The sequence below is a fragment of the Mesoplodon densirostris genome, chromosome 3, assembly GCF_025265405.1.
Source record: "Mesoplodon densirostris isolate mMesDen1 chromosome 3, mMesDen1 primary haplotype, whole genome shotgun sequence".
Lineage (NCBI taxonomy): Eukaryota > Metazoa > Chordata > Mammalia > Artiodactyla > Ziphiidae > Mesoplodon > Mesoplodon densirostris.
Genome location: NC_082663.1, coordinates 175,243,500 through 175,265,972, shown reverse-complemented (window position 1 = coordinate 175,265,972; position 22,473 = coordinate 175,243,500). Strand labels below are relative to the sequence as shown.

Here is a 22,473-nt window from a genome sequence, read left to right as displayed (position 1 = left end):
AGCCTGGGATACGGGTGCCCGGCAGGGTCACCCGCCCGAACAGTCCCGGCAGTAAGTTAGTGACTTCTTACAATGAGGCCAGACTTGATACCTATTATCTTAATCCTCGCCACAGCTCTGCCAAGGAGGCACCCACAAATTAATGACCCATCCAGGGTCGCACTGCCAGGGGTGGGGGTACTCCTGGCCTGCTTGCCAATTGTCTCTACAAGAGCTTACTGGCTGAGCTCTCTGTGCAATGTCTTGTTCCACTGAGATGTGCTGTTAGTGTTGGTTTCCGGAAACGCTTTTGGGAATGTGACCATCCCCTCTTCAGGGCTGCCTCTCAGACTCTGGATGATGGCTCTCAGGACCATTGTTTACCATTTCTAATCTTCCTTTCAAGGTCACTTAGTACCACACATCCTGCCACTCATCCAGAGCTTCGGCCCCTCTTCTCTGCTCAGGGGTTCCCTAAATCAGTGTACACTTAGGTCCCTCAGACCTTCCCCTTGCTTTTTTATAAACTAAACAAACCCATGCATAAGCACACATATTAAGAAATGGAATATTTCCAGAAACCCAGAAAACCCTTTGGCCCACTTCTTGTCTCTACTCCCACAGAAAGAGTAACCATAATCCTGACACCATAAATTAGTTTGGGCTAATTTATAGTTCTGAGTTTATATACACGGAATCATACTATATGTAATCTTTTTGAGTCTGATTCTTTTGCTTAACTTTCCGTATGTAAGGTTTATTCATATTGTTGAGTGTGGTTGTAGTTAGTTCATTTTGTTGCTGTATAGTATTCCATTGTGTGACTATACCGTACTTTATTTACCTGTTTTACTGAGTAAATACAGCTGATGGACATTTGGGTTGTTTCTAGTTTGGGGCTTGTATTAGTTTCCTAGGGCTGCTGTAACAAAGTACTACAAACTGAGTGACTTAAGCAACAGAAGTTTATTTTCTCACAGTTCTGGAGTCTAGAAGTCTGAGCTCAAGTGTCAGCAGGGTTGGTTCTTTTAGAAGGATATGAGGAAGAATCTAATCCATGCCTCTCCTCCTAGCTTGTGGTGGTTTGGGAATGCAATTGAACTCTGCTTTGAAATCCACACATTCTTAACAGTTTAGTCAAATGCCGTCTCCATAAACCTGGAGATGCCTATGCTAGAATATTCTCTCCTCCCCCATAGTTTAAGGGAGGGCCTTTGCCCCCCTCATAAACAATGCCCTGAAGCATGAGCACAGTGCCTGCTCATCACAGATACTCAGTGAATGTCTGCTGATCCATGTATAGCATCATGGTGTAAGGAGTACAAGTCTGGCAGCAGGAGGCAAGTAAGTGGAAAACAGACACAGGATGCAGGCCTAGGGTGATGACAGCCTGAACCAGAAAGGAATGGAGGTGGGAGATGTAGATACGTTTTAAGGTAGCATTGTGTAGAGCAGTGGTCCCCAACCTTTGTGGCACCAGGGACCTGTTTCGTGGAAGACAGTTTTTCCACAGACCAGGGTGGGGGATGGGGGACAGTTTCAGGGTGATTAAAGAGCATTACATTTATTGTGCACATTATTTCTATTGTTATTACATTGTAATATATAATGAAATAATTATACAACTCACCATAATGCAGAATCAGTGGGAGCCCTGAGTTGTTTTCCTGCAACTAGATGGTCCCATCTGGGGGCAATGGGAGATAGTGACATCCGAAGTGTGTTGCTTATGTCCAGCCTACTCCGTAATCTCATTTTGGTCGCTGTCACTGCCGAAAACCCTGCTTCACAAAGATAGGATGCTGGAAATGGAAGCAGGCTTTTCAGTGCTTTTGTGGCAATCTCAGGATATTCTGCCTTGACTTTAATCCAGAATGTATGCAGATTTTTTTTTTAATTTTATTACATTTATTTATTTATTTTTGGCTGTGTTGAGTCTTCGCTGCTGCGCGCGGGCCCTCCCTAGCTACAGCGAGCAGGGGCTACTCCTCCCTGTGGTGCACGGACCTCTCACTGCGGTGGCCTCCCCTATTGCGGAGCCTAAGTTCTAGGTGCACAGGCTTCAATAGTAGTGGCTCACGGGCTCTAGAGCACAGGCTCAGAAGCTGCGGCACACGGGCCTAGTTGCTCCGCGGCACGTGGGACCCTCCCGGACCAGGGCCCAAACCCGTGTCCCCTGCATCGGCAGGCGGACTCTCAACCACTGTGCCACCAGGGAAGCCCTATGCAGATTTTAAGTTGTCTCAAACGTACTTTTAAGGGCACTGTCATTTGCGATCTCAGTTGATCCTCTTCTAGCATGAAGTCGATTCACCTGGCTTATTCACAAATGGATCGTGGATCCATCCCTTCTCAGTTCAGGGATCTTTTGTGGTTGGGAAGTAATGCACAAATTCTTTTGAAAGCTGAGATAGGTGCTCATGCACCAGCTGGGAGAAAGAAGGCCCTGGTTCAGTCTCTTTCAAAATCTCTGCTAATGTTTAAATGTCAAAAATCCCAATGTTCACTCATCGCCCCCTTAATTCCAGTTTGGCTTTGAATGCAGCCACTTTATCTGCTGACTTGAACACAGTTGTCGTTCTCCCCTGAAGTGACAGATTGAGTTCCTTGAGCAGGTTGAATATGTCACACAAGTAAGCAAGTTTTGCAACCCATTCTGTGTCACTGAAATGTGCTGCCAGTGGTGACTGTTTTTCTAAAACTCTCTGGAGCAGCTCTCATAACTCAAAAACTCTGGCCAGTGATTTACCTTTAGAAAGCCATCTCAATTCTGTGTATAAGAGAAGACACGTATGCTCTGAGTCCATCTCCTCACAGAGCTGCATGAACAGATGTGAGTTAAGGGCATGTACTTTAATGTGGGTGATGATTTTAATCACATCCTGCAAAACGTTGTTAAGTCCAGGTGACATTTTTCAGCTAGCCAGCATTTTTCTATGGATGACACAGTGCGTAGACTCACATTCAGAAGCGAACTCTTTGACCCAGGTAGTGAAACCAGAAAGCCGTCCAGTCATGGCAGCTGCTCCGTCTGTGCATATACCAACACAAAATGACCAATTCAGTTTTCTTGACATGTAATCAAAGACTTGAATAGTTCTGAAGCTGTGGTGTTGGTTAGCAACGAAAGTGCACATAACATATCCTGATGCACATCCTCCTGAAAAATATATTGCACAAAAACAAGCATTATTGCCTTGTTGTCAACATCAGTAGACCTGTCAACCTGGATTGTGTACCACGGTGACTCATTAACCCTAACAACTGTGCCTCAATATCCTCTGCTATTTCATCAATTCGTCTAGTTATGGTTAGCCAAAAGAGGAACACGTGCCACCTTTCAAACTGCAGCGTCTCCTAAAAGTTCACAACAAACGTCCTTAGCAGCAGGCAGGATCAACTCTTCACCGACAGTAAAAGACTTCTTAGCTTTAGCAATGCAGTTAGCCGCTAAGAATGACGCTCTCAGTGTAGACACATTTAATGAAGTGGTGACCTTCAATAATTGCTTCTGTTCTTCGTGTTCACATTTTTTTCTCTTGAAAAACCCCAAAGGCTTGTCTTTTAATGCAGGGTGCTTGGTCTTCATTTGGCAAAGCAGTTTTGAAGGTTTCATGGCTTCGCTGGATAGCCAGTCGCCACATATTGTACAAAGTGGGCTTGGAGAATGTGAATCACCTGTTGCAATGAACCCATAATTTAAGTAGGACTCTCGGTATTTTCTTTTAAATGCAGCTTTCTTTCTGTTGGCATCTTAGAGTCTTCTGCTGTCCCATCATTGGGTCTTTCCCCTTTTTCAAAGAAGCTCTCCAGCGACATTTGTTTTTTACTCATTTTGGCTAGGGTTAGCTTGTGGGCTTACCGAAACATGACTGAGACAAGTGTACAGTGTGGGAAAGAGGCGCGGATGGAAGTGGTAAATAAAATAATGGGCGGGCCATGCGCAGACTAAAATGTGTCCTATTCTGACTTAAAGTCTGCCAGCAGATGCAGCTGTACAATTGAAGTACATCAACTCACTTGCCACTATAAAGCCTGCCACCAGATGCAGCCTAATGGTCACTTGCCACTCACTGATAGGGTTTTGATATGAGTCTGCAAACAATTGATTTATTATGGTCTCTGTGCAGTCAAACCTCTCTGCTAATGATGATCTGTATTTGCAGCTGCTTCCCAGCGCTAGCATCACCGCCTCAGTTCCACCTCAGATCGTCAGGCATTAGATTCTCATAAGGAGCACGCAACTTATATCCCTCACATGCGCAGATCACAGTAGGGTTCGCGGTCCTATAAAAATCTAACGCTACCGCTGATCTGACAGAAGACGGAGCTCAGGTGGTAATGCGAGCGATGGGGAGCGGCTGTAAATACAGATGAAGCTTTGCTCGCTTGCCTGCCACTCACCTCCTGCCATTTGGCCCAGTTCCTAACAGGCACGGACAAGTACCGGTCCGTGGCCTGGGGTTTGGGGACCACTGGTGTAGAGGATGACTGGTTGAGGATAATTCCAAAGCTTTTCAAGCCAGATAAATGGACTAATTAGGATATTTCTGGACTCACTGTTCAGTATTGATGTCATGCATTTAAGTGACATTGGCCAATTCCAGAGGAGTGACTAGGATGGTGATAGATACATCACATAACTGAATGGGCTGAGAATGTTTAATCTGGAGAAGAGAAATTTGTACCTGATGACTGTACACAAGGTTTGACACAGTGGTATGTGAAAGAGGGCTCGATTACGGAACTTTCTTTTGTGTGGCTATGGAGGGAAGAACTCAAACCATGAAGAGAAAATACAGGAAGGTGTATTTTTGTTTCTTATGGGAGTCATTATAGAGGGGAATGATAATTGGAACAGTAATAATGAGTGTAGTGAGAGAAAGTTAGAAGGTCAAGAATAAAGTTATGGGCATATTTGTCAACTTGAAAATATTGGATCCAAATGGTTGTCTTTCCCCACAAATCTACATCAATAAATAACTCCCAACATGGTTCCATAAATATTCAAGATATTTATGGAGGGCCTACTATATGCCAAATAGTGTTCTAGGCATTGGCAAATACAGCTATGAATTGCCATATGAATTTCCCTAAAATAAGCTCTGGCTGTGTCGTACTCCTGCTCAAAAACTGTCAAAGGTTTGTATTAACCACTAAATGAAGTTTACTCTCCTGATATGATATTAAGTCCCTTTTTCACCTGTTCCAACCTGCCTTTCCAGTCTGTTCTCTCCAACTCTCCGCTAAACTGGATCAAGTTATTCAACCTCTAGTTCCTTAATTGTAAAATGGAGGTACAATATACCTTAGTTTGTTGTCATGAGGATCAAATAAATAGATATAAACTGCTCAGAACAGTGCCTGGTACAAGATAAGCACTGCATAAGTGTTTGCTTTTTTTTATTGTCAAATGACATGAGCAAGTCAGGGAAAATAATTTACTTCTGGAAAACCCAGTAGATTTAACAAGGGTAGAAATAATTCCGGCATTTGAGTAAAGGCTGTCCCTTTTATTAACCTTTATTGTAGACTCTATTTCTGGGAGCAGCAAGTATTCAATCAGATTTTTTTTTTTTTTTTTTTTTTTTTTTGCGGTACGTGGGCCTCTCACTGCTGTGGCCTCTCCCGTTGCGGAACACAGGCTCCGGACGCGCAGGCTCAGCGGCCATGGCTCACGGGCCCAGCCGCTCCGCGGCATGTGGGATCTTCCCGGACCGGGGCATGAACCCCTGTCCCCTGCATCGGCAGGCGGACTCTCAACCACTGCGCCACCAGGGAAGCCCTTCAATCAGCTTTTTTTAAGAAACAGCTTTACTGAGGTATAATTGACATACAAAATTTCAGATATTGAAATGTAAAGTTTGAAAACTTCTGACAAACGTATACACAAATCAAATCTTCATAACAATCAAGATAGAAAACACATCCATTACCCACAAGTTTCTGTGTGCCACTTTGTAATCCCTTCTACCACTCCCCTAGGCAACTACTGATCTGCTTTCTATCACTATACACTAGTCAACTAATATGTTTAATGAGCAACTGATGGTGGTATTTATTAAATATTTGACTGATAGTAGGAAAAAAAACATAAAAGGTAGTTTCTACTGGTAGAAAAAAACAAACTAATAAAGTTAGCTTTTAAACATGAAGATAACAGTTTTTGCATGAAGAAATTAAAAGTTACTAATAAAAGAGATGAGTTGTGATACTACCTAGTAATTGGTGATGTTACTAACATCTTTATATGGCTTTCATATTTTTATATTTCATTCATTAGTCAACAGGGGTTGGTTGGTTTTTTATTTGTGTCAGGGACTGGAAGGCCATACACTTGGGGTGGGGAGAATATTGATATTGTGCTGTCCAATACATTAGTCACCAGCCATGTATGGCTATCTTAACTTAAATTAAAATTTTAGTTCCTCAGTTGCACTGGCCACATTTTAAGCTCTCAAGCACCCCTCACATGGCTAGTGGCTACCATATTGAACAGTGTGGTTACAGAAATTAGCATCATTGCTCAAAGTTCTATTCTACAGAGCTAATTTAGAAGATTCTTTGTTTTTTTGGGTTTTTTTTTTTTTTTTTTTGCCGTATGTGGGCCTCTCACTGTTGTGGCCTCTCCCGTTGCGGAGCACAGGCTCCGGATGCGCAGGCTCAGCGGCCATGGCTCACAGGCCCAGCCGCTCCGCGGCATGTGGGATCCTCCCGGACCGGGGCACGAACCCGTGTCCCCTGCATCGGCAGGCGGACTCTCAACCACTGCGCCACCAGGGAAGCCCTAGAAGATTCTTGAGGTATATTATCTACAGGGGAGGTGAGGAAGGTCTAAGCTGAAGCAATGGCAATGAAATGGAGAGGAGGGATCTCTCTGAGATACTTAATGTGATGCAGACTGAAGACAGGGGGATTCATTTAGGATGTTTTCTAGGTTTCTCCTTGGAGTAAATAGGTTGATGATTAGAACTATTCAACAACAAAGTAAATACAGAAGCAGCAGCAGGATTTGGGAAAAGGGGATGAAATCAGATTTGTGCGCAATGAGTGAGAGGCAGCCATGGACTGGCCATTGGTCTGAGAAGCTTCTGGATCTCAGAATGTGATCTGTGGGGATTCTTCTGGTAGAGACAGAGGTCCAAGGAAGGAGCAGTAGCCATGGGTAGGAGTCAGAGCCATGCACTTGGTTGAGGGCTTTCAGAGAAATTAGGCTGCATGAGGTAAGAGGCTAGCATCAGGGCCTGGGAAGCACTGACATTTAGGGCAGGGTTTTCAAACTGTGAGTGGCTCATGAAATCAACAGAATAGGTCTCCACCAGCATTAAAAATAATAGTATAGCAAATATTAATACGGTGTGCATATTGAGTAAAGAGCTTTTCCTGAAACTTTTGTTATGAATATATTTACATACATATATGTATACTAGGTTGCAAGGCAAAACATATTTTTGAGTTGTGATTAGTTTGAATATCACCAATTTATAAAATGAGCACCACAGACTATAAGGTACATGCTGCTAGTGTCTGGCATGTAGCAGACACTCAGTAAACACACTGTATGAAGGAATTAACCAACAGGTCAGAGAAGTAAGAGGAAACCCAGGACAAGGGTGACTCAGAAGCTAACCTCTTGCTACCTGAAACATTATCCAAACTCAGCAGAAAAACCGCTGGGGATTATATTACAATCTATACACTTTTGCTCTTGGTGAATGACAGTTAACCCTGGGGGAGGCCAGTGGAGACATCAGGGAGGCTACTGAACCTCAGGATGTGATCTAGGAGCAGTCTGGGCATTACATGTATTTAAGATGTCTTCCCACCAAATGCAACAGATATGTGACAACTTGAAGCTCATGCCTGCTAAGTAAGGAATGAATGCACAGGGAAAAGAAGCTGTGGGACAAAATATAAGGATAATAGATATTGTAGTAGTGCTGAACAGGAAAGGTTTAGAAAATTCAGGTTAGGGTACACAGAAAATGGTAGGTTAAATGGAACCATTACAGTGAAACTCCCGTTTTGCAAAATTAAAGAGACTGGTAGACAACAAATTAAGTAGTTTCTGATTTCTGTATGTAATTTTCATGGTTTTTGTACGGCACCTTAATAACAAAAAGGAATGTGGTATGTCTGAGGCATCATTATCCATCAGATCTGTCTACTTAGAACTGTTAGGGTCTCGCTCATTCACTGGAGAAAAAGCACTTCTGGAATTTAAAAAATAAAATTTCCAATTTTGTTGAAAAACATCTTTTAAATCACTGAAAAAATATATTTGGCTCTACTTCTTTAAAAAACTTTTGGTTTTTTTCCCCTAATGTGGTTATTCATGGGGCAAGGGGATGTAGGGAGGAGTTCCAAAGGGAAGAAGGAAAAATTCCGTCCATTTGACTTGTTCACCTCAGAGGAAGTTAGGTCTTTTGCAAAAATAAAACATCCATCCTGAAGCCTTCCCCTTAGGCCTCTCCCGGCGACACTCAGAAGTGATGACTTTTAGGTCAGGTCCTTTCATTGATACACAAAGCCATGTAACAAACTCCTCCTCCTCGCGGGCTTTTGAGCAGGGTGCACGAGAGCACTGAGTTCAGATTAACTAAACTTCTCATCAGTGTTCATGGGGTAATCAGTGACCCCACTGCAATGACGTTCAGTGGGACAGGGCCTGGCTCGGGAAGGGGCTGGCGAAGTGCAGCACTGGGGCCATGGTGGGGACGCCGGCAGGAGAGCTTTACCTATCAGAGTTGCCCTTTAGACCCCGTTACGAACTAAGGGCACCGCTGACTTCACTTGAGTGAGGACAGTCATTTCTGGACAACTACCCCTCGTCCCAGCAGCAAAGTCCGCTGGCGACTGCCTTGAACGACGAGGCCTGCCACGGCCGGAAGCTCACAAGCCCACTTCCGACTTCCTGGGCAAGGCCGGAAATGGCTTTGGGTGTAACCAGAACCCAGCGCCGTAAAGTAAGATGGCAGCACTCTCTTTGAGGCGATTGTCCAATCTCCGTTTTATTTCCAGCACTTCCTTACTCACCAGGGATTCTCGGCTTCCATTACCCGCCCTAGTTTTTCTCAGCACAACCCTCTCATATTTCGATGTCATTTATCAGTGGTGGAGGATGGGCCGGAGGCAACGTAAGGTGAGCGTCAGCTCCGTGAGGCACCATTTTGTACGGAAACCGAAGGCCGGGCGGGGATGAATGCTGGGGAATCCAGGTGTGGCCTTGTTAGCGGGCGAGCGTGAGGGGGAGGGGCGAGAGGGCGGGAGGGCGTTGCTACAGGATGATGTATTTCCGCTTCCTCGCGGCCTTGTTGTACTTGGTTGGACCGGCTTGTTGCGGGAGGGCGGGGCAAGATTGTTCGCCTTGGAGAAGGTCCGCGCAACAGAAGGTAAACTGAGGTAATGCCGAGAAGAGGGGGGCCTTTGCGCCCGGCTGCGTAGGAGGTCCGGGGCTAGGGTCCTTGGGATTTAGGAAGAGCGGGGTTGGAGATGTGAGGCTAGGATTGTCCACAGGGTTAGAGAGAGAAGAGGAGGTGGGGTGGGGCTGGGGGTTACAAGGTTATTTGCAAAGCTGTGCGGGGGTCGAATGGGGCGGCCAGAACAGAAGCGGGGAGGGTTGGGAGAGACGGTGGAGAGGATGAGAGTGCGGAGGGAAGTCTGGAAGGCGTTGGTGGGGGAGGGGCTGGGGCCCGAGAGCCTGGAACGCGGGAAAGAAGTTGAGGGGGTTGGTCGGAATGTGGGGGTGTGGGAGGAAGGGAGCGGAGTTCTTCGGAGGCTGAGGGGTTGGAAGGGGCTGGTGGCCGACGTTCCAATGCTGACCATGTACTTGGCCTTTGTTTCCCCTGCAGCTCCCCAGAGACTCTCATCCAGCAGCCTCTGCTCAGGCCCAGCCTTCTCTCTCCAGTTGCCACCACAGCCTGGAGGCGCCTGCCTCCGCCCTCCCGAATGGTGCTCCTCCTCGCAGGCCTCGGCCCAGGATCCAGGCCCCCTTTGCCTCCTGCCTCGGAGCTGTTGCTCCGGGTCTCTTCTGGTGGACTCCCCGTGACGGGGAGGGAAGGACTTTTGCACATACAAGGCTATAGCTCTTGGGACCCCACTGGCAACTTGAATCTCGGCCTCTAACCGAGTGTGAGGTTCTTCCTGTGCCCTCTTTTTCCACCCTTTGAGAAGAGAAACCCTTCTTCTTGCCACCCAGAGCCCAGGAAGCCTCAAGCTGGGGCCCTGCTCCCAGCATGTCAGTCCTCTTTTTTGCATAGGGCTGTGCCCTCTCCCCGTCAGCATGGCTGAACTCAGGCAGGTTCCAGGGGGGCGGGAGACCCCACAGGGGGAGCTTCGGCCTGCGGTGGTAGAGGATGAAGTCCCACGGAGCCCAGTTGCAGAGGAGCCTGGAGGAGGTGGAGGCAACGGCAGTGAAGCCAAATTGTCCCCAAGAGAAGAGGAAGAACTGGATCCTAGAATACAGGTGAGAAGGCTGAGCGGGGGAGAGGTAGGGAGATGGGATTCCAGCTTTTCTGAAGAGCTGTCAGATAAATGAGGGGTTAGACTTACTCTCTTCCCAGTGCAGGGGCAGGAAAGGAAAACAACAAATCCTTGTAATATAGTGTGACGAGTGCGAGAAGAGTTGTGTGCGGTGTGAGTACAGAGAAAGGCCCAGCCTGAGTGCCTGGGGTGTGTTGCTGAAGGCTTCGCTGATGAAGAGAAGTGACGAATTGGCAGTAGATGCAGGAAGCACGCTTTAGGCCAGTAGAGAGTAGAACTGTTGTTTCTTTTCCAAATAAGCAAAGGGGCTGTTGGCCCAGAGATGCAGCACGAGTGGGATGTGAGAGAAGATGGCTTCGAGATCGGGAGGCAGTTTTGAATCTTTTCCTCTCTCCCGCTTTCTCATCAGTGCCTCCCAGGGACATTCATATTTGTGAGAGGCGAGACCTTTCATGTCTTATAAAGGTGACACCAGGCTTAGGCCTGTAAGGAAATCTGATGTGTTCAGAACGTTGTATCAATTGTGGTCAGTCCTAAATAATACAGATTTCTGGCTCTGAGGATGCTGGGTCAGTCAGATGAATGGAAGAGCTGATTTGTTGCCTTGGAGCATTTACAGGCTACTTGGTAGAAGGACAGAACTTTGTGAAGGAGACCTCAGAGCAGTGGGGGAGGAGGACAGGCACCATGTGTAGTAGATGCGTGGCCAAATGAGGCTGGATCTCAGTGTTTCTGGGCAGTGGCAGGGAAGGGCTTCCTGGAGAAGCTGTTGGGACAGGTGAGGGCCAGGGTGCTCCTGTGTGTTTGGGGCCTGAGTCTGCCATTTGGTATGGTAGCATCTCCAAGATTCTGATGTGGAGGTGACTCACACCTCTGTAGGTGAGCAAGAGCATCCTGGGGCTCTCATTCCTGGGCTTCTCTGTCAACACACCTTTATTAGATTACTTCAGTGAGTCAGGGAGATTTCAAAGCTGGTCCTAGCGTCTTTCCTGCTCTCTCTTGGTGGGGTTTCCCAGGATGTGTGTGGAGAAACCATATCTGTGCTTATAGTGGAGCAGTAATGAGCCATTTGTTTACTGACATGAGTTAGTAATTTCTTTCTGCTGTGTTTCATGGGCACTGTATTGAGAACAGCTCAATTTCTCCTGCTAGTTCTATGTACATTTGTTGTCCACTGAGGAAACAATTTGTGAAAAAAGCATTGGGCTGACATTCAAGCAGCCTGTGGCCGGATGATTTGTGATTTTCATGGAAGTTATGTAACCTTTCCAAGCCTCAGTTTCTTCATCTGTCAAGTGAAGGGTTGGTCTAGCTGATTTGCTCAACTCATTTCTGCCCTGCTCTGACATAGTGCTATGATTCTTTTCTTTCACAGACTCTTTTGCCTGTCTTTGATGAAAGTTCATAGGTTGTGCTTTGAGAAAGAGACCTCTGTCTGTTTGTCAGGGAGGAGGGCCTGGTTGTCGTCCCTCATACACCCCTCTGCAACATTCCTTGCCCCCTTCCAGAGGAGAATCCACTGCAGTTTCTTTGCTCAGTCGCTCCTGTGTATTTTTCCATTGCCTACACAGGCAAAGGTGGTAGTGTGAAAAGGCAGCTTTCATGTTGTGCTGTCCAGTAAAGTAGCCACTAGTTGCTTGTGGATACTTAAATCAATTAAGGATAAATAAAAATTAAAAATGCAGTTCCCTAGGTGCTGTTGGCAGTTGCAGGTGTAGAACATTTCCATCATCATAGACAGTTCTATTGTATGAGCTCCGTGTGGGTTGGAGAATACTGAGCAGAAGTAAGATTCACCTCGCCTTCAGCGGGCTTGCAGTGTTACTGGAGCAAGAGGGGCAGGCGGACCTTAGTCTCTCTTGCTAAACTGGGAGGCACATTGTGGAATGTTGTGGGCTACGTAGGGAGGCAAGTTCATATTGTAGAGGCCTCCCTCACTGATGAAGCTGGGCCAGTGCTCTGACCTCAGCAGGCATTCAGCATCTTCTTGCCATGTGGGAGAGGCAGCTTGGTGTGAGGGGTACCTTTCATGGAGGAGGCCGGTGGCATTCAGACCTTCTGGGTTTGGGCTCTTCTGGATGAGAAAGACATTGGGGTATGTGTCTTTTGAGTTTCTTTTTAGTGTTGACAGTGTACAAGATCATGGTATCCTGATACTATATTTCAACACTTTGAATGGATCAGTGCATTCAGTCCGTCAGAGCCTACCAGGGAACTTTAGAAGCACCCATTCCTGAGCTGTGCCCAGATATGTGAATTCTCCTTCTGGGTGGGGCGAGAAGTGCTTCTAATTGTGGCCTGTGAGAGTCCACTGATCCAAGGATATCCCAAAGGTGGAGAGCCTATTCAGGTATTTTCTCAACGACCAGAAATGGTCTCTTAGGGCAAGGCCCTTTCTGATGTGGGGAGTGGGGATTCTTGGCAGGCAGGCAGCTTGTGCCTCCTTGTCTGGTGGGATCCTTCTGGAAGTTGGAGGGAAGCCAGGTAGAGGCCAGCTGTAGGCCTGTGTGGAGTGTGCTGCCCCCCAGGGAAGTCCACTGGATGTGTCTCTGTGTCTTGACCTCAGCATACTTCTCTGAGGCCTCCAGGCTGGTCCTCAGCTTTCTGAGAGAGACAGGCAGGAAGGAATAAAGGAGGGTTGTACCAGGATGGGCCTGGGTCTCCTCTCCTGTGACTTTTCTCAGCCCCCTTTGTGATGGCACATTCTTTCCTCAGGTAAGTAGATGTGTTCATTCACCTGCTCCTCCTCAGAGTGACTTTGCAATCTCTGCGTCGTCCGACGTGTCAGTTTAGCTTTCTCTGGGCAGTCATTTTTACCTTATTTCTGAGTCTTTGGGTCATGTAGCACCCTGGCCCTGCTGATGACTGTGGGCTTGAGTGTTTTTCTTTTTAATTGAGATATAGTTTAATTTATAATCTTATGTAAGTTTCAGGTGTACAACATGGTGATTCACAGTTTATGAGATTATACTCCATTTTGGACTTGAGCGTTTTAATGGTTTGCACAAGTTGGGCAGGAGCATCTGTAGCATGAGCGCCCGTGCCTTTGACTCAGTGGCCGGGCATCGTGGGAATGCGCCCGGTGTGCTCCGAGGAGGTCGCCCTCCCTGCTGGCTGCAGGCTCACTGATGGATGATGTACGCTGACTCAGACTTCCTCCTCCTTGAATTCCGTTTCAGCTGGGTGCCAGGAGTCCCCTGGTGGAGCAGGCCAAATGGAATGTGTTGCCAGTGGCCCCAAACAGAGCCCTGGCTGCTTGCTGGCTTCCTGCTCTGCTTTGCCCTGGGTCTGCCTCAGCCGGGCTGCCCCGTCCCCCACCCCCTTGCCCACCTTGCCCTCCAGCCTGCTGTGCTCCCCAGTCTCTTTGTCCTGCTAGAAGGAGCTTTGTGACTCCGCAGGGCAGACCTCAGAGTCAACAGGGGGCCTGTTTTTTAAATTGCTGGAGGTGCTTCGTGGATGTGAGTTTCTGTATAGAAGGACATGCCTGCTTCTGTGGGCCGATAGCCAGAGCCTTTCACATTCCTGGATTTGTTATATGTTTCTTTCTTTGTGTTCTACCTTATACTGTAATTAGAGCACACAACTTGGTTTCTTAGATTCTTACTTGCTGACTCAAAATTTTTTTTTTTTTTTTTTTTTTTTTTTTTTTTTTGCGGTACGCGGGCCTCTCACTGTTGTGGCCTCTCCCGCAGCGGAGCACAGGCTCTGGACGCGCAGGCCCAGCGGCCATGGCTCACGGGCCCAGCCGCTCCGCGGCATGTGGGATCTTCCCGGACCGGGGCACGAACCCGTGTCCCCTGCATCGGCAGGCGGACCCTCAACCACTGCGCCACCAGGGAAGCCCCTGACTCAAATTTTTTAGGGCTTGAGATGGGGTATAGAAATAGAAGGACTAAAGGGGGATCACACACTGGGTTGTTGGAAGGGCCAGATGAGGTGTGAGAGCAGTGATGGCAGTGTCGCTCACTACCAAGTGCAGGTTGTGTCTGGGCCATGGGCAGCAAGCAGACACCATGCTGGCTACCGCTGGCCTGTCCAGGGGCTGCAGGGCTCCTGGAGGAGGATCCTGTAGCTGAGCATCAGGCATCTCTGGGTACTGCTCCTCCTCAGGAGTGTCCTTGGCTCACTGGACCCCAGGAACTTGACCAAGGGGAGGGGAGGATACTCAAGGCTAGCACCCTCCCTGCTCTCTGCCACTGAAAGGCCTGGGTGGCTTGCTTCTTTTGCCAGCCCTGGGACCAGTGAGGCGTTCAAGCCAGCGTGTCTGGTGACTTCTTCCCTCCCTCCCACAGGATCTACCTGGGGTCCTGTCACCACTGCCCAAGCAGGCCTAGAGGCCTCTCGAACCATGCATTCTTCTCTAATCTTGACCTTAGTTGTCCACGAAGCCCTAATGATTTTGCGTCCTGAATTTCCCTGCGATCTTCCCTCTCCTCTCCCACCTGGAGAACTACAAACAGCCTCCACTTTTGTCTCCCTGGCCCCTCCAAGCTTTCCCTACATTGCCCATCTGTGCCTTCCTAAACTACCAGGCGGCATTAGTTCTCTGAGGGGTTCCCCCTGCCATTGGGAGAAGTCCTAGTATCCTGTCCCTGTGCCCCAGCCTCCCTGGCTTCTCACCCGATGATCTGCCTTCCCTGGGCACCTGCTCTCCTTTGGATTCCCAGCCCCTACCATGCCCACTCCTCACACTAGTGAGGGCCTGTTGCTTACTTATTGGGCCGGAGCCGCCCCCTCTTTGTGTTCTGTATCCTCACGGTGCTGAACTGTGATAAGTGTGTAGTAAAAGTGTGCTGAGTGAGTGGCCCAGGGGGTTTGTCCTCTCTGGGACAGAGACCATTAGCTCTGAAGGAGACTCCTCCTGGCTGGAGTACGGGGAGGAGGTGGTGCAGTCTGATGGAGAGAGCACAAGCTTGTTGCCACTTTGCTGTGTGCATAGGAGTTTTCCATACTCTGAACCTCAATTTTCTCATCTTTAAAATGGGGGTTTAGAGGTGGAATTGTGAGGATTACAGGAGGCTGTATATTATTCTGCCTCTGACAGGAGGCATTTGACAATGACCTCCTGCTCCATTTCTTCACTTCCCTGGTTGGCTGGGCTTTCCCTCTGTGTACTGTGCTCCTGCCCTGCCTGTTTCATGTGAGGCTGCTTACTTCCACTGCTCTAACTTTCTGCCCCTCTCTGGCAGGAGGAGCTGGAGCATCTGAACCAGGCCAGCGAGGAGATCAACCAGGTGGAGCTGCAGCTGGATGTGAGTGTTGCTCCTTTTCCTCACACTCTTGGGCTGTTTCCAACGGTGTTTTCATCATTTTCCCTCCTCTTTCAGTACAGTGGCAGGGGAAGAGGCATATATGGAAAACAAGAGGGGCTGGGACCCACACGCATGCCTCCCTCTGCCCACGTCCCTATCCTTTTGCCAGGAAGCCAGGACCACCTACCGGAGGATCCTGCAGGAGTCAGCAAGGAAGCTCAACACGCAGGGCTCCCACTTGGGGAGCTGCATCGAGAAGGCCCGGCCCTACTATGAGGCTCGGCGGCTGGCTAAGGAGGTATGACCCACATTCTGAGGTAGGGGCCGCATGCAGAAGCTGGCCCTGTACTCTTCTATCTCTGTGTGGGGTGTGAGATCACCATTCTCTTCCTCTTCTGTTCCCCTTGGTTCGTGTCTCTCTTTTCTTTGTTTGCTCCTCCACTGCTTTACCCATTTCCTTCTTTTTAAATTTTTCTTTGCACAAGTAATGTGGGCTCACTATTGGAAGGCTGTGATTGTGACCTGTAACTATAAAACAAGGTAGGAGAAGAAAAGCGATATTTCCCCAAATCCAACCACGTGCATGTTTCATGATTTTTGTACCTGGGATTTGTTTAGTCAAGTATAGTAAGGTGACAGACACAGAGACAGCTGCCTTCAAAGAAGAATTTATGACTTACAGTTCCTAAGAGAAAAGGACCTGCCACATCATGCAGGGCTACATGGGGAAGTACCTGAGTGGGTGAGGAGGCAGAAAACGTGAGGGGAAAGCTTGGCTTCGAGCCTTTATTGTGGTTTTCATGGGAAGGAATGGATAGGGCAGGGTAGGCAACTTTGAGCCAATTTAAGGTTGGCCAGTTTGAATAATTGAGGCAGGTTCTGGGCTATAGGGGTGGTCTCTGGTTTTCTGGTTCCTGGCCCTTCAGTGATTTAGGGCAGGGGAAATACTGGCTTGCTGTGTGATAGATGGGCTTCGGATTGGTTGATTTGCATATGAAAAGTGTGCTCACATTCCTAGGAGTGTGTCTCTAGGAATTAGCCAGCCCTAGGAGAGCCAGCAAGGCCTCCAAGATATCAAAGCATCATAAAACAGAGAAAATAAAAAACGTGATTAACATAGCACAAATAATTCCTTAAATTTTTTTGGTATATATCCTGCCAATATGGGATCACATATGTACAATTTTTCTTCCTTTATTATATTAGGACATGGTTCCATGTCAAGAAATACCCATACATGCCATTATTTTTAAGGGCTGCTTAATATTTCTTTATATTAGATGTACTATTATTCGTTGAACCAGTTCTCTGTAACTGAAAACTTAGGTTTGTTTCCAGTCTTTTGTTTGGTAAATATGGTTGTGATGATATCTCCAAGCACTTGTCTGGTTATTTCATTCAGATTACCTGCTGGACTGGAGTTGATGGTCTCAACCATCAACTAACCACCTTCCAACTAAAGGTTGTGGATTTTTCTTTGTTCTCCCTAGGGCAAAAGGCCAGCAGCCTTCGAGAGTGCTGGCTTTTACACACTCACCCTCCACTGGCAGTATCCTTCTTTTTCTACGTATTTTCCTCGTCCGAGCTATATCCTTGCAACATACTCTTCATGGAATTTTACTTCCTCCTCATTTATTCTTAGTGCAGTTTGGGAAGTGAAGCCAACATTGCAGTGGGCCTTCCTCCTTCTCTTGTCCTTGCCCAGGGCGGGTCTCCATGGGCAGCCAGGGGTCCTTTGAGGCTCCCTATCCTGATGGTCCTTTCCCCCCAGGCCCAGCAGGAGACACAGAAGGCAGCGCTGCGGTATGAACGGGCTGTGAGCATGCACAACGCGGCCCGGGAGATGGTGTTTGTGGCCGAGCAGGGCGTCATGGCTGACAAGAACCGGCTGGACCCCACGTGGCAGGAGATGCTCAACCACGCCACCTGCAAGGTGAGCCAAGCAGTGCCAGTAGGCCCCTCCTGCCAGTTCCTGTACTTCCTTTCCTTTCCTTTCCCTGCATCCTGTCACCTTCCTTAATCCTTTCTCTCCTCCACTCCAGACTTCCCTCCGTTTTGATTCTGTTTCAGGCAAAATCTGGTCCTTGCTCTCTGCCCTGTTTGGCCTCCAGTGTGTCCCATATACACTTCCTTCTGACTTAGAATGTCTTTCTGTGTTCTTCTTGAAACTTTGCCTCCAGATGTGGGACTAACCCACATAGTTCATTCCTGCTGATTGCTCTGGATTCAACACTCTTTTGTTAGGTTTAGCTGTGACCCCTTGCTTCTGTTTGCTGAATGTCCTCCCTTTCTTGCTTTTGAGCTCTGCCAGTGTACCTTGGTTTTTGAAATACAATTTGTGTATTATTTCCAAGCTACTTTATGGCTACCGGGGAGCGGGAGGATCCCTGGCATCAGCTCTAGTCTGCCACCTTCACCTTGTAAAGGGCAAGTGTCTTAGTCTATTAGGGCTGTTACAATAAAATAACAGACTGGGTGGTTTAAACAATAGATGTTTATTTTTCACAGTTCTGGAGGCTAGGAAGTTCAAGATCAAGGCATAGGCAGATTTGGTGTCTGCAGCGGGCCTGCTTCCTGGTTCCCAGATGGCCAGCTGTCTTTTCACTGTGTTCTCACATGGCCGAAGGGGCTAGGGAGCCCTGCAAGGCCTCTTGTATAAGGAGACTAATTCCATTTGTGAGAGCTCCCGCCTCTTGACCTAATCATCTCTCAGAGGGCCCACCTTCGGGGTTAGGATTTCAACATAAGAATTTTGGGGGCACAGAAACGTTTAGTCTGTAGCAGTAAGTGTCAGCTCCTGAGGAGTAGTCATGTCTTGAGGTTCTTTGTGTGCTCCTTAGTCCAGGCCCACAGCCTCACGCAGAGCAGGAGCTCCACTTCCACTCTGGAACTCACACAGAGGAGAGCATGATGCCGAGGGAGGGGTTGTTGAAACTGTGTGTAGGCGGGGTCAGCCCCTTGGTCCTGGTAGATGAGGTGGCTGGAGCCCTTGCCTGCTACCTGCTCAGGCACGGAAACCTGGAGAACTCAATGCAGAGCTGTGGCTTCCCACAGTGAGGCTCCTCCCTTCCCCCAGCCCTAGCCCCCTGCACTGAGGGCTCTCTGAGGACCATGGCTGTAGCAGATGTGCTCACAGGTGGACATTCCCTACACGCTCACAAGTGATCCAGAGGGCCCCGGCACCGCTTGATAGCAACGAAGCTGAGAGGCGGGTGGTACAGGTAACGATAGGCAGGTACAAGAACTCACTGTTCTCTTTTGTGTCTTGGGAGCTCAGTGCTCTCTCCAGGCTCTGCAGTGGGGGATCTCCCCCAGGGTAACATTTGGAGTGGCAGCCTGAGCAGGCTGTAGGGGCAGGAGGGTGGGACCGAGTTCAGTGATGTGTGCCCTCCATCCCACCTGGGCCAGGTGAATGAGGCCGAGGAGGAGCGGCTTCGTGGTGAGCGGGAACACCAGCGGGTGACACGGCTGTGCCAGCAGGCTGAGGCTCGGGTTCAGGCCCTGCAGAAGACCCTCCGGCGGGCCATTGGCAAGAGCCGCCCCTACTTCGAGCTCAAGGCCCAGTTCAGCCAGATCCTGGAGGTAGCTGAGTGGGAGAGGGGGAGGGGGAGTGGACGGAGGATGTGGGAGGGGGCAGGCATAGAAAGGGAGGGCAGGTGGAGGGGACACCAGTCTGCTTCGCTGGGCCATCCACCAGGCCAGTGCGGTGAAACAGCTGTGCTCAGAATGACTCCGCAGGAGTGGGAGGTGGGGCTAGGGAGTGAGTGCTGGCAGAGAAGGGAGGTAAAGGAGAAAAGGTGAGAACTGGGGGAGACCGGGGAGAATGGGGCAAAGGAATCGGCCAGATAGGGAAAGGGAACAACGGGGAGAGGAGGAAGAGCGGGTGGGAATGAAGACCTGGGCGGAAGGCCCTGGAAGGTCAGGCAGGAGCAGGGAAGGTTGCTGGGGAGGAGGACCCCAGGAGGAGGAGGAGTGGAGAGGGGCTGGGTGGAGCACCGCAGGTTAGTGGTTGGTGGCGAGCAGAGCTGAGGGCCTGGGAGGGGAGACCCCAGCGCAGACTGCTGAGTGGACCTGACAGGACTTGGCAGCTCCAGGGGCCTCGAATAGTTGCCCAGAGGGTCACCTGACTCTGACCCTCCCTCTGCAGGAGCACAAGGCCAAGGTGACAGAGCTGGAGCAGCAGGTGGCCCAGGCCAAGACCCGCTACTCAGTCGCCCTGCGCAACCTGGAGCAGATCAGCGAGCAGATTCATGCGCGGCGCCGGGGCCAGCTCCCTCACCCCCCGGGCCAGCTGCGCTCTTCCCCGGTGGGGGCCGAGGCCGGGCCTGATGGTGGCGAGGATGGGGACAGCGGGATCATCGAGGGGGCTGAGGGCGGGGGGCTGGAGGAGGGTGTCAGCCTGGGGCCTGGCCCTGGCCCTGACACGGACACGCTGAGCCTGCTGAGCCTCCGCACTGTGGCTTCAGACCTGCAGAAGTGCGACTCCGTGGAGCACCTGCGGGGCCTCTCGGACCACGCCAGTCTGGATGGCCAGGAGCTGGGTCCCCGGAGTGGGGGTCGCAGCGGCCGCCACCAGCGCAGTATCAGCCTGTAGCCCTGTGCTCAGGGTGGCTGGTGCAGTCTTACCACCACTGGCCCATGGAGGGCCCTGCAGGCTCCTAGCTCCCTCTCCTCGGGCCCTCGCTTCCCCCAGAGAGGTCAGGTTGGCTGTGTCTTGAGTCTGTCCTGTCTTCCTCACCCTGCCCTGCCCCCCACGGGTGGCAGCTCTCTTTGCCTTACCCTTTCAGAAGGCTTGTCTCTGACTCTTACATCTCCCTTCCGCCTGCTGGCCCCTCACAGTCTGATAGCGTTTGCTGCCCTCTTTTTGACTTCTTCCATCTGTCTGGTTTTTCCCCTCAGGGAAATTTGTCTAGAAGGCACAGGGACGCCATCAGAGAAGGTGGGCGCTGGACCTGGGTCCTGGCATCTTGGCCCCCGCAAGCTTGAGTGAATGGACGGGTGCCCCTCCCACCTACCCATCTCCTGAGTGGCCCTGAGTGGCAGGGATGCTGCCGAGCCCTCCTAGCAGCCCAGCGCCCCAGCCTGCCTGTGTGTAACATGTAAGATGCACTGTGGGACTGTGTGCCTCTGGCAGACACCAGCCATCCCTTTAGTGCTCCCTCCTCCTGACCTAAGCCACTTTGCTATGCGTGCCTCAAAGCAGGACTTGAGGGATACTGGTGTCAGGGGGGAAGGTGAAACCCAATCTCATCGTTGACAAAGGGGGCACCACCAACTCCAAACAGACCCCCGTGTGTGTGGTGTTTCCCCAGCTTGGCTGGGTCCTTAACATTGCCAAGGTGCTAGTGAGCCCACGTTGGGGGATGGAGATGTAGGGAGGTCCTGATGGCTGAAGCCCTTGCCATTCCTGCTGCGGAGTTAGGTTTATTTCCTTTTTCTGGGTAGAGGATGCTGAACCAAATCTCAGCATCCTCCTGCAAGGTAGAGTTGGGGAATTTGGTGCTCAATTGCTCTCCCTCACTCTTCCCCAAACCAAACAATACCTAGTCCACGATCCCTTGGGGGATGCTCAGGTTTGGCTGCAGAGCCTCCACTGATATGGGGAAGGTTTGGCCTGGGGTGAGGGAACCCGCCCTCCATAGGGAGCTGCTTCAGGTGTCTGGTGGTACTCCTGTGCTGCGTGGGGCGGGGGAAAGGTAGGGAAGCCACACTGGATCTAGGTGCCTTGGGAGCACCAGTCCTCCTGTCCCACCCCAGGAGGGCTGAGAGCTGGACTCTGGACAGGAGAACTTGTGCCTAGGCCTGTGTGCTGCTGCCGTTGACTGGGGGAGGAGCAGGCCTTCGAATAGAAGGTGTCTCCCTGTCCCAGGGTTGAGGCAGTTTGGTCATGATGAGAACCGCCAGGTTTGAGGTGGCCACGGCGGGAGGGAAGAAGGGGGAGGATGTGGGCGTGCGTGCGTGCGTGCATGCATGTGCCTGTGTGTATGGGGGAAAAGGGTCTGCCCCTGATTTTATTTAAATAAAATAGTTTATGTAACAGTCATGTTTACTGTCCCTTTCAGGGAGGGACGAGGAGAAAGGGGTGAGGATGGAGAGTGGGGAGGAACAGGGTGAAGCGGAATGCTCTTTTGTTGGGGTGGTCAGAGGAGGTCTCTTGGGAGGTGAAGGATGAGATGGATCAAACCCAGGCAATGAGAGGAGGGAAGGCTCATGGCCACAGGGCTGGGGTGAATGCGCACCAAGTCGGTGGTGCCCTGCAACTCCCTACCCTTCCAGCTTACCAGCCAAGGAGGGCTCTGCAGGGTGGAGTGGGTGTTGTCAGCCACTGGTGGTGCAGACAAGAGGATGGTGCCAGTCCTGGATGTGAGCATGAAGAAAGGGGAGGGACAAGTAGCGTTGTGGGATTTAGCAAATATACAGGATGCCCAGTTAAACTTGAATTTCAGATAGATGTTTTTGGCCCCTGCAGTGTTAAGGACATACTGAATACTAAGTTGTTTGTCATCTATCTGAAATTAAAATTTAACATAGATAAAAGGTGACTCCCAAGTCAGGGCTTGACCTGTTGGTGGGTCAGGAGGGGTTTGAATACATTTGGACCCACTGCCTACGAAACATCTGGTGGAATCAGGTTGGGGAAGAGGCGAGAACTTCAGGAGCTGAGGAGGTGGAGAGGGAAGGCTCTCGACCAAACCTCACCAGGGGTGCACCTACATTTATAGCCAGGTGAGGAGGGAGTCAGCTAAGGGATGGAGAAGGT

At 49.8% G+C, this 22,473-nt stretch overlaps 1 protein-coding gene across 3 annotated transcripts; it reads left to right on the top strand.

Annotated features, from left to right (window-relative positions):
- The first annotated feature begins 9,292 nt into the window (after positions 1-9,292).
- SH3BP5L (SH3 binding domain protein 5 like) lies at positions 9,293-21,752 on the top strand. 3 transcript variants are annotated; one of them, XM_060094985.1, is made up of 7 exons: positions 9,293-9,371; positions 9,831-10,444; positions 15,651-15,713; positions 15,883-16,011; positions 17,485-17,646; positions 19,122-19,295; positions 19,861-21,752. In XM_060094985.1, exons 2-7 carry the CDS (start codon positions 10,262-10,264, stop codon positions 20,305-20,307), a joined length of 1,158 nt encoding a protein of 385 aa, XP_059950968.1. In that variant the 5' UTR covers positions 9,293-9,371; positions 9,831-10,261; the 3' UTR covers positions 20,308-21,752. The 3 variants fall into 3 exon arrangements, with proteins under 3 accessions (XP_059950968.1, XP_059950967.1, XP_059950966.1); XM_060094984.1 differs by having other exon boundaries at positions 9,307-9,381; XM_060094983.1 differs by lacking the exon at positions 9,293-9,371 and adding an exon at positions 9,379-9,426.
- Positions 21,753-22,473: the final 721 nt, after the last annotated feature.